At 40.0% G+C, this 12,470-nt stretch overlaps 1 protein-coding gene across 1 annotated transcript; it reads left to right on the forward strand.

Moving 5' to 3' along the window:
• Positions 1-223: 223 nt before the first annotated feature.
• On the forward strand, positions 224-2,029 carry LOC131324470 (zinc finger CCCH domain-containing protein 2-like). The gene has a single exon (XM_058356440.1). It carries the CDS (start codon positions 555-557, stop codon positions 1,680-1,682), a length of 1,128 nt encoding a protein of 375 aa, XP_058212423.1. The 5' UTR covers positions 224-554; the 3' UTR covers positions 1,683-2,029.
• The last annotated feature ends 10,441 nt before the right edge of the window (positions 2,030-12,470 follow it).

Here is a 12,470-nt window from a genome sequence, read left to right on the forward strand (position 1 = left end):
GAATCTCAATTCGCCTTCCGTGGGACTTAAACCTCGATTTGCCTCCATTGTGGAGGGAGGGTGAGAGAACCAACTCCACAAGGAAAGGGTTCTAGTCATTTCACTTGGGTTCTAGTCATTTCCCTTTAGTTAATTAACAAGCACACCTTGACCATAGTTCATAAAATCCGACAAACCAGTGGTGAGAATATCACAATCCCAAAGGGCTGAGCGAATGTAAAAAACAAAGGAGGGGGCTGGACTTTTCTTGAAATCGCCTTGTTGTGTGCTGTGAACTGTGGAGGCGCCACATATCCCCCCATTGCATGCCCTTCCCTTGTCCCATGCGGCCACGCCCATACCCCTTCACCATCCTCGTCATTCCCTTTACTCCTCCCCTCTCCCTCTCCTTCTCTCTCTCTCTAGAAATCTCTTTCTTCTCTCTCTATATCTCTTACTATCCGCCTTATATATCTCACCTTCCCCTCTTTGCTCCCTCCTCATCCAACAGTACCCCCATCCCCCCCTCTCTCTACAACATATTCTCTCTCTAGAAAAATAGTGGTAGTAACATTATGGGAAGCGTTTGTGCGGAGCAACTCCACAAGTTCCACACCTCCCACCAACTCCAGCTCCTCAACAAGAAATCTCTGCTGAGGGAAATCGACATTCCGCCGCGCAAGCTCCTCAGCCGCCGGGCGGCGGCCTGCGGCGGCGAGAACGTGGCCGACATTTTTGCCGACTCGCCGCGGTCGGCGGAGGAGGCCCTGATGCAGAAGTTCCTCCCGTACAACAATGGTGGAGGCGACTCCGACGACTCGGACGCGGACGACCCGTACTCGTCGGACCACTTCCGGATGTACGAGTTCAAGGTCCGGCGGTGCACCCGCAGCCGCAGCCACGACTGGACCGACTGCCCGTTCGCCCACCCGGGCGAGAAGGCCCGCCGGCGGGACCCGCGACGGTACCACTACTCGGGCACTGTGTGCGCGGAGTTCCGCCGCGGTGGGTGCAGCCGCGGCGACAACTGCGAGTTCGCGCATGGGGTTTTCGAGTGCTGGCTGCACCCGGCCCGGTACCGGACCGAGGCGTGCAAGGACGGGAGGAACTGCAAGCGGAAGGTCTGTTTCTTCGCCCACTCGCCACGCCAGCTCCGCCTCCTGCCGCCGCAGTCCGCCGCCGATTCTCCGCCGCCGGAGGGGAACTACCGCCGGAATCCCAACCACTGCTGTCTCTATTGCCACTCCCCCGTCTCTGCTTCCCCCACATCCACCCTCATGGGTATGTCCCACATGTCCCCGCCGCTCTCTCCGCCCGAGAATCACCGCCCGGTGAGTTGGGTCTCCCCGATTTCTCGCTACGGCGGGGATCGATTTTCAGCCGTCGATTCGGGTTACAAGGATTCGTTGAGTGAGCTGATTTGCTCCTTGGAGGGCATGAATGTGAGTGAAGCTTCACCACATGCCGGGGGTAATAATGGAAATTTGCCTTGGGTAGATGTTTGTCTGAACAACAATTGTGAGGATCAGCAGCAGCAGCAGCAGTTTGTTCTCTCTCCTTCCACTCCAAGTCCTATCGGATCCAGAGGGTATTTCAGTAATTGTGATTCTCCCTCGAGCAACAGCTTCCATTTTGAAGACAAGAGCAATGAGAATGGTCTGGGGTGCCCAGATCTTGGTTGGGTCAATGATCTTCTGACCTAATTTTGAAATTCCAAGATGGTGGTGATGATGGTGATGATGATGATGATGAAAATTGAAGGAAATGATGGGGATCCATATAAATAATATAATTGAGAAGTGTAAATATGTGGGATTGGGTGTTTTATTTTTTTGGTCCTTCTAATTAGTAATTACTCTAGATTTCTTTGTTAGAGTCTATTATTCTGTGTTTTTGTTGAATTAATTCCGAGTCTTTTTCGAGTTTTGATTTCGAGAAAATCTGTGTAAGCGAGAGAGGTGTTTGGTTATTGTTGTTTTTTTAGATGTAATGAGGAGTTGGGGTTATTAACAATGTATAAACCCTTGGGGATTATGAATTGCATGATTTTCTCCTATTCTTGTGCGTGTAAAAAGATAAGCTAATATAATTTAAAGGATTAGAGTAGATAAACTAGTTTTTTCCCTTTTTTAGTTTGGAAGTACTATAGTATTCAGAGATGAGGATAGTTGGCATGCCACAATTAGGGTGGTGGGCACGTGGCTTACATGCAGGGTACAAAGATTTTTTTTTTTTTTTCTTGTTGTATATTTTTGTGAAAATTGTTTAGGACTTGTAATTGATATTACCTCTGAATTGGATATTTTGATAGATCTCAATTAGTTTAGTTTATTGTAAATGTTATTATTTAGTAAAAGGTATAAATAATTTTTAAAATAGTATGAATTAGTAAAAAAAAATATAAATAAATTGGGGTTGAATATTTTGATAGATCTCAATTAGGTCTTTCTAATAGAAAAATGTAATTGCAAATGTTATTATTTATTAAAAGGTATAAATAATTTTTAAAATAGTATGAATTAGTAAAAAAATATAAACAAATTGGGGAGGAGGGAGCAGCGGCAACCGTATGTAGTGTAAATAATACCTATAATTATACAAGAAATAAATTTATCGGTTAACAAATGACACCCATTAAAAATTAGTATTGCCACTAATTAATCTGGTGCGCAAAACCATATATTATTTTGTTTTCCTAGTAAGTCATTAAAGAAGACATATATGGTTCTAATTTTTGCAATTCTTTTCCTCGGTTTTTAAAAACGTGGAGCACTTTGAACACCCCACTCTCATCATTAACGAGTACTTTATCATTAATAAGTTTAAAATCTTCATAAGTCGTATATATTTCCTCTAAGTTTGTACCTTGAGTTAATTTTTTAGTTTGTGTGGAGTATTGCAGAATTTTATTTGAGCAAAACTATTATAATATGAGGATTTTTTTTTTTCCACGGAAACAGAAGCTATTTTATTAACACAGAGAATGGTCCGAGGACCTAATATTCTGAAGGGCAAGATTGGTGAGCCAGGGCAACATCATTAAAAACAGAAATAATTGGGTATCAATGCATAGCTACATATGGCTCTTGTGATGAAACCCAATTGGATTCGGGGCAGTGCAATTTGGTTACGAAGAGGTAAAAGAAGTCATTAATATTTAAGCTTGTGAATAACACCATGTCACAATTTTCTAGAGTCGCTACTGGGAGGAGATATTTCCTTCTAGATGGTCACATGACCGAAAATTTTCAACTAGTCATATGACCAAAAATACGTGAGGTGAGAATTACGTTGCGTACATTTTTCGTTCTTGAATTAGAATTCTTTCCGGATGATCAAATGTTGAACGAAAATTTCCAAATGATCAAAGCTCATTGAAAATGCACGGCAAAGAATATTTGGGTTCGGTTTAATAGTGGTTAATTGCATGATTTGGAAGTGTGAGTCACGGTAAGAACCAGTTAACAGCTTGGATCTTAGGTATAGGTGGCAGGTTTTATATGGAGGGTACAAAATAAAATCTGAAAAAGTTAAATTTTAAGGGTTTTTTTTTTTTTTTTTGACATCTTTATACATCAGTGGAATCTGGGAGAGTTAGTAGTTAGTGTGTACACAAGGGGTCCAGAGATCGCGCCCCCCGTGGGGCTCAAACTCACGCCTCTACTAGGGAGGCAGGTGAGACAACCATCTTGACATAACATGGTTTCTCAATTTTAAGTTAATTTGGGTGGTGTGAAATGAGGTAAAGAAATGATGGGGCTGTTTGAGATGACATATATGCTTGCTCTAAACTAGCATGTACAGTTTGGAGGGATTCTTTTTTGTAGTTTTGAAAGACGGGTGTCCCGGCTCAGCTTGCACGCACCTTATACTGACCTCTACGGCCCTTCCGACATGCAGCCGTTTCACACGCTTACGTGTGGGGTGAGGTGAGTACCCCAAGAGTTGTAAATGGAGTTATGGAGGGGCACAAATTAAACAAAGTTGAAAACATTAAATTTTGTGTTAATTTAGGCAGTGTGAGATGAGATAAAAAATGATGGGGGCTTTTGAGATGACATGAGTGCTTGCTCTAAACTAGCTTGCAAAGATTGTAGTTAATTATTTGGAGGGATTCATTTTCTTTATAGAAAGCAAAAGAATATGAAGTGAAGTGGAAGCAGGGAATTAAAGGGAAAACTAAAGTTTTCAATGATGGAAAGGAAAAAGAAAGCACACATGATTGCTGAAAATACTGAGGTTTGTTATAATATTGTTTCATTTGATGGTTGGATACCATCAAAATTTTAAAAAAATTAATGAATTAATAGATTATGTTTTCATAATTGAGGGAAATTTTCAATGAATAGTTTATGATATCATAATTGGGGGTCATAAGGATATATAATGTCTATCTCTTGTACTTTTAACATTACCCTATTGCTAAACAAGTACTGCATGACTAAAAATGTTAGTTCACCGAAAAGGCTAATCAAATATAAAATGTGAAGTCCGATTCGGTTTTGGTTTGGTATTTCGCTGAATCGCTGATTATGTCAGGGTCCAAGGGCAAAAACATCCATGACAGGGGCTTAGGAGCAGCATTCTAAATAAGAGTATTACCATAATTCGTAATTTAAACCAATGTTCTAGATACATGTTATATGCAGCCGATACAATTTGGAGTTTATTTTAGCGCCTATATAATTTGGAGTTTATTCTTCATCCAATACATATAGTAGAAACTAGAAACTAATAGGAGACACAGATATACACAATTCCACAATTGGAGAACCACGTAAAATTATCCTTGTGTACTATTCATCTGTGTTTCTTTCTTGATAGTTCTTCACGTTTTGTGCGTCGTGATTTAACTTATTTCTCAACACAATAGACTCTAAAAAACTGGAAAAAAAAAGTGCAACAAAATCAAACAATATGACTCTATGTGTGATTAAAGACTCATATCGAGGGCTGTACCTTTTGAAGTGAGAGGCTCTAGTTTTTTTCTTTTTTTTTTCCCGGTTGTCGGTATATTAATGTGTTCAATTGTTACAAAGGATTGACATTGTTCTATCCGCTCGAACCCACAATCCCAACATGGAAATTTCTTCAATCTTCTTGAACCCACAATCTCACCCGATCGAAAATCAGTCACAATAGGATTAACCACATCATTCTACATGAAGGTTTTTTTTTTCCTGTGTCTAAATTCTGCAATTATACCATATGGTTATCTTTTACAATTCATTGCTCCATACAAAATCCTTCCACAGGAAATCTTTTGTACCGATAAACCTCTGTACCCATGTATTTTAAGTCGTTAGATTGTGTGAGAATTTCTTTTTAAAATTCTGTTAAAATTCTATGCGATTCACCCGTCGGAAATTTCTCGGTACATACAGATCAGGTACAGATGACGAGTGTTCAAATCCTTCGGCCGGCCTTCTGCAAGTAACACTTAGTTAGAGCAGCTTGGATGGTGATTTGAAGTACGATTACCAACCGTGATTAATACTGTATAAATGAGGTTGCAGTGCTGTTGTTGGCACAACCCTTCTTTAACTCCATTAATGGCATTGCATTGCTTTTGTGTGTTTGCCCCCAGTACTCTTTCTTCGCTTTGTAGAGTTTAAAAAAAAAAAAAACATATGTAGATTACTATAGATGTTCTCTCTGATCTCTACTTGCATGTTCCTTCCTTTCCGTGCTCATCCTCTTTTTTTTTTCGTTCGACGGTCAGTGGTGGAGTCCGAGCCAGCTTACGTGCACCTCAACTTCCTACTGATCCGGTTAACGGCAAGCCATCCACGTCTAAGCTAGAGAATTTACGAGAATTTACGAGAGATTTCTCTCTTGGAGCTAGCCAGACCCCATGAGGTTGCCGTAAGTTTGGTAATTAGAGCTTTTTGGGGGGCTGAAGCAAATGCAAACTCCTAATATCATATTGTATCAAGATACTAAAATTATATATTACCAACAAAAAAAATATTAGTACTAAATTAAATTGTGATCAGTGTTCGTACCACTACAACATGCCTAAAAGATAAGGAAATGATATTGGTACTCCAAAAATTGATGCAGGCACTTCAAAAAATAAAGGAAAATGGCTTTGAAGTTACACTGATTTTAGCGTGCCTGCATCAATTTTTGGAGTGCCAATATCATTTTCTAAAAGATAAGGCTGAAGATAATTATTATGATGCACCCAGCTGATCATTCATACCATAATTAATTGAGGGATAGGCTTCAATTATGAGATACGTACAATTAAACCCGCAAATTATGCATACCTAAGGATTTATTATTATTATGACCCATCCACTCGAGGGTAAAGATAACCTCTAACGCATACTTATATCAAAAATGTTATTTGCACAACCGTTGTGTTTGTTGTGTGCGTAATTTTGACCGTCCAGATGTATTTGGACGGTCTAGATTTTATAAAAACTCTTCCAAAGAATCCTGACCATTTATTACAGCAATGGACGGCTAGAGATTGGTTGTGTATTGTGTTTTACACAACCGTTGTGTGTGTAGCACTTTTGTACTTTTATAGAGTCATGTTTGTTTTTTTTTTTTTCTCGGCAAAACGAAAATTTATTGACTCGAAAGAGGTACATCGAGAGGGGAACTCCTTAAGCACAAAAGCTTAAGGAGAAAAGGAAACAAAAACAGAACGACAAAAAAACCATCCAACAGATAATTGGACCGCACCACTCCAAAAAAAATAAAAATAAAAATAATTATACTTTCACCTTCCTCATTCCATCGAGATAACCCTTCTTCCACCGAGTGTACCTTAATATCAAACTTCACCTTGACCCACATTGCTACTCTGGTCTTAATTAGCTCCACTAGATCCTCCTCTCGCCAAGAAAAATTGTTGAACACCATACCATTCCTAGCCAACCATATGGACCAAATTGTTGCCTGGAACGTTGTCTTCCACGAAAACTTCTCCAAATTTTTGAAACCACTACCCAGCCACCAAGTAAAGAGATCTAACAGTGAAGCAGGGCAGACCCAATTAAGATGCCACCAATCAAGAAGCAATGACCAAACACCCCAAGAAAATTGACAGTGAAGAAAGAGATGCTCCGGCGTTTCTAAGTGTAAAGAGCAGAAGGGACACAAACTCGATTGGCCCTCAGGGATCAAATTTCTATGGAGGAGAACCGACCTTGTTGCCACTCTGTCTTGAAGTGCCAACCACAAAAAGATTTCCACCTTGGGTGGACTAACACTTGTCCAGATCGATCCCATCACCCGATTACTTGTGAAGCTCAATTGCTCCCATTTGTTATAGACGGATTTCACGAAAAAACATTTATCAGAAGACCATCTCCAACTTAAAGCATCACGCTTGGACTGATCCAAAATCACCGGCCGTAATCTCAATAGCAAATCATCAAGTTGTTGATCTTCCCAAACCTACAATCTTCTCTGGAATAACAGATTCCAATTGCCATCTCCGTTTGAGTTTTTTAAATGACTAATCACCATATCTTTTTGAGTAGATAAAAGATAGAGACGAGGGAACTCTTCCTTAGGAGTTGTGTCCCCTAACCAGGCCTGATTCCAAAAGAAAACCTCTTGTCCAAAGTGAACCTCTATCCTAAATCCCTCCTGGATGATGGACCCAATACCAGAGGATAAATCCCCTACCGAACAAATGTCCTTCCAAATGTTAGAAACCTTACCAGAAGAAGGCAAGCTAGGTAACCAACATCCGTGCTCCAGATTATATTTGCTTTTGACTACCTTTGCCCAGAGGGAGTCGCTGTCCGTATAAAATCTCCACCACCATTTGGCTAAAAGAGCAAGGTTTTGGACCATTAGATTCTTAACCCCTAACGCTCCATACTCTTTCTTTTTCGAAATCACCTCCCATTTAACCAAATGAATCTTTCTCTTGTCCACCGTATCACCCCAAAAAAATTGTCTCTGGATCTTGGCTAGCACTTTTGCAACTGACACCAGCATTTTGAACGTGGACATGAAGTAAATTGGCAAACTGTTGAGGGATGAATTCATTAAGGTAAGTCTACCCCCTGTGGTGTTAAATCTTCTACGCCAAACACTTAGCCTTTTCTCCATTCTTTCCACCACTGGATCCCAAGTTTTGACTATATTCGGATTATCACCCAGCAGTAAGCCTAGATATTTGATCGGCAAGTGATCAATTTTACAACCCATAACCATAGCAAGGGAGGATACATCGTGTTATAGAGTCATGTTTGTTTCTGGTACGAGATCAACCATTCAGATCATGACTATGGATCCATGATGAAACCACAAAATTTGAGTATGGAAGGGTTATAGAAGGGAATCCGAAAGGTGAAATTGTAATTTAGGTTTAGGTGTGTTTATATCCAACTATTTGTTGGATGTTTGTTTTATTTTCTTTTTCATTTGCTTCCTCGATGTATCCCTTTCGAATTTATAAAAATTTTGTTTGCTGAGAAAAAAAAAGGCATAGAGGGATGAGGTATGAAGAGGAGCTCATGACCTTCAAATCGGATTTCTAACGTTGCCATCGGAGGGTCTTTGGCTGGAAGCATGTCTTTCGACTTCAAAGGAGAGTGCATAGCGGTTTTGACTCTGCCAGGCATGTAGTGTCTGTTTGTATATTTTTTGGCATCAATTTCGATATGATGTCTCTAGTTAGGGTTGCAAATGAAACAAGTCATTCGTGAACTATTCAAGGTATGACTCAATAAAGACTCGTTCGAATTTGATTCGTATATTAACTGAGCCAAACATTACCTCAATTTTAGATTCGTTTAATAAAGAGTCGAGCCCAAACATGACAGTATTCGGCTTAGTTAGACTCGCAAACCTGGAGTGTATGTGTATATATATGATGAAAATCTCATGTATTAGAAACTTGAATATGTATAAACTTGTATAACATGTATATGTATAAATTTATATATGTATATAATATCAAAATCCTATATGAATAAAGTTTTATGTATCCTATGAACTTATATATGTATATTTTTATGATTTTGTACGTGTATAACCTTATTTATGTGCATAATAACAATTTTATTTGCAGCTCCAAACCTGTATGTGAGTATCAATGTATGATATTTTTGGTTCGTGAATAAGCTAGAACTCGACTCAAACTTACGCCACCATGGCGCTTAACATTTCCATCAGGATCGAGCTAGAGTTCAAGTTCACTTTAAACTTAACAAACAAATCTAAACATTCTAAAATTCGGTTGCGCGCTCGACTCGTTTGCAACCCTATCTGTAGTGGTGGTTAAATTTAAATATTATACTCCAGCGACTCTTTATTTGGCATGTCGCAACTAGTCTGACGATGATAGCATCAAATAACATTTTTAATATATTTGCACGTGACAGAAACATTAATTAGTTAATTAAACTCGTATCATATGAGGTTTTAAAAGATATCCAGCCTAAGGCCACCAAGACTAGTTGGATATAAGAAAGAATAGAAGAATTTAATGAAGGAGAAGTCGGAAAGAAAGGCAACAAAATAAAACGTCAAATGAGCCAATGGAAGGGAAATTTACTAAAACACTAAAAAACTGATGCTACAACAGAGTTAATGAGTCTTTATGTCTGGTTATCGAAGACCTCGTGAAAACGGGTGTAAACACCTCGTTTAAAAAAAAAATACGCTCTCTGGGCGCCACACCTATTTCTTACATGAAAATCAAGGAAGACCCATCTGAATCTATGAAGTTACAAATCAATTGGTAAAAGAATTTCCTAAACAGACCTGGTAGAGTCCAGGAAAGAGAAAACAAGAAACCCTCCGGAAAGCCCAATCAACGGTCCAGAACTCTTCTACGTTCATTGGGTTTCCTGGACTGAATGTCGTGGTCCGTATCATTTCTGTTTCCTAAATACCCTCATTGTTTGAGTGTTTTGAAGGCACTAAAAAGGGCTTTATACAGAATCAGTATTAAGCAGTTGAACACATTTAAGCCATGTCCTAGACTTGACCAAAAATTACAAACCAACATATCATTGATTACATACACCCCACACTCTCTTCTCAATCAAATCACACAAACCCCTTTTGCGGTACCAATTCAATACCATTGAATTGAATTGGGTGGCCATGGTTCAATGCATGGACCTGTCCCAGTACCATGAATCCATGCAAAATTTTCAAACACACAGTGACAGCAATATGGCATGAATGGACCTTTTTCCTTTCCATCACTTCCTCAAGCTAGAGTGTTTTTTATATCCCCCTATTTTGTGTTTCCTCGGAGGGGTACTTATCTTGTTTTTGTACAGCTATCAAGCTAAGAGTGGTGGGGACCCGAGGACCATAAGGGCGTGTTCGGAATGATCCATCACTGCTGTTGGGGTTAGGTGGATGATTGAGAGCATTTGTCAAGATTCACAAGGGAATGGTGTGGGTGTGGGGGTGAGGGGGAGCAGCCCATGCTAAAGTGACCCTTATAGCTAAGGGTAGGAGGGGTCCCCCACATGCCTTTGCAATGACTCACTGACCCTCCCACCTTAGGTCACCTCTTACATTTTATTTTATTTTTCCCATTCATTTGAAAGTATTGAATGCTGTTGATGGGAGAAATATGCCCCCATGCTTTTATTCCATCATGCCTGTGATTCACCTCTCCAAAAAGTCTTTGTGGCATGGTTGACACTTGTTTTAAGTAATAGGGATTCTTTCTTTCTTTCTTTTATTTTTGATTAATTGGCCATTGTATGCATGGATTAGGTTTTATGAATGGGTTACCATGGCAAAAGCTGCGGGGTGAAACTCCTCCCTCTCTACGCGATCACAAATTTGAACTCGCTTATGATTATAGTAGTCCTTGTAAACCAGATTCTGTATGAGAAGGCACTCTTGTGTAGTTTACGTCCTACTGGATTTGTGATGACAAGTTATTTTTTCAGATTCAGCGGCTACCTTGCAAAAACACCCCTCAGCCAAACATTACATTACGGGTAAGGAACCCTAGCCTTGGGGTCACACTCCGAGGAAATCACTACGCAGGTTGTTCCCTTCCTACCCTTCTACTGGAAAAAAGAAGTTTGGATTAGACCACCAGCAATTTAAAACTTGCAATAAATACCCAAATTAGTCAAATTCACAATGAAATCCCCTTTTCAAAAGGTAAATGATATTGACACTTCAAAAATTAATATAGGCATTCTAAAATTAGTGTTGTTAGATTTTTTGGAAGGTTCCAACCTGAAACCAATTGGCAATAGGTGGAGTAGCCTCTAAATTTTATTAACCAAGCTTTGGTAGCTTAGATGAGCGATGTGGGACAAGTCTAACACTCCCCCTCACGTGCAACCCGGATGCACGTGGAGGTGACAAATCAGGAGCTGATTGACTAACTCGGGCGACAGAGATGACAGAGACTTTCCCACGAGAGGTAAAGCCACCCAAGACCTAGCTCTGATATCATGTTAGATTTCTTGGAGGGTTCCAACCAAAAACTAATTGGCAATAGGTGGAATAACCTCTAGAATTTATTAATCAAGCTTGGGTGGCTTAGATGAGCAATATGGGACAAGTCTATCTAACATGTTATCAGAGTTAGGTCTTTGATGGCCTCACCTCTCGTGGAAAAATCTCTGTCGCCCGAGTCAGTCAGTTAGCTCCTGGTCTGTCACCTCCACGTGCATCCGAATTGCACGTGAGGGGGAGTGTTAGTTAGACATGTCCCATATCGCTCATCTAAGCCACCCAAGCTTGGTTAATAAATTTATCTAACATGGTATCAAAGCTAGGTCTTGGGTGGCCTCACCTCTCGTGGGAAAGTTTCTGTCATCTCTGTCGCCCGAGTCAGTCAATCAGCTCCTGGTCTGTCACCTTCACGTGCATCCGGACTGCACGTGAGGGGGAGTGTTAGACTTGTCCCACATCGCTCATCTAAGCCACCCAAGCTTGGTTAATAAATTCTAGAGGCTACTCCACCTATTGCCAATTGGTTTTAGGTTAGAACCCTCCAAAAAATCTAACATGGTATCAGAGCTAGATCTTGGATGGCCTTACCTCTCGTGGGAAAGTCTCTGTCGCCCAAGTCAGTCAGCCAGCTCCTGGTCAGTCACCTTCACTTGCATCCAGGCTGCACGTGAGGGGAGTGTTAGTTAGACTTGTCCCATATCGCTCATCTAAGCCACCCAAGCTTGGTTAATAAATTCTAGAGGCTACTCCATCTATTGCCAATTGGTTTTAGGTTGGAACCCTCTAAGAAATCTAACAAGTCTAATTTCAAAACCACTTTCTTTTGTTTTTTGGAGTGTCTACATCAATTTTTGGAGTGTCAATATTATTTTCCAAAAAAACAGTACTCCCTCCGTCTCATTTTTAAAGTCCAATATTTCATTTTGGGTTGTCTCTTAATAAGTATCCATTTTTGTAAAATTAGTGGGTAAAAGTTGGTACATTTTTCATTTTGTCCCTAAAAATATATTCCATTTTGAAAAGTTAGTAAGTAAAAGTGTAATGATGATATCTCCATAGAGAGTAAATAAAGAAAA

Source organism: Rhododendron vialii, chromosome 4a, assembly GCF_030253575.1.
Source record: "Rhododendron vialii isolate Sample 1 chromosome 4a, ASM3025357v1".
Taxonomy (NCBI): domain Eukaryota; kingdom Viridiplantae; phylum Streptophyta; class Magnoliopsida; order Ericales; family Ericaceae; genus Rhododendron; species Rhododendron vialii.

Excerpts from the sequence above, each read along its gene's own strand:
- LOC131324470 (XM_058356440.1), top strand. The coding sequence starts at position 555 with ATGGGAAGCGTTTGTGCGGAGCAACTCCACAAGTTCCACACCTCCCAC.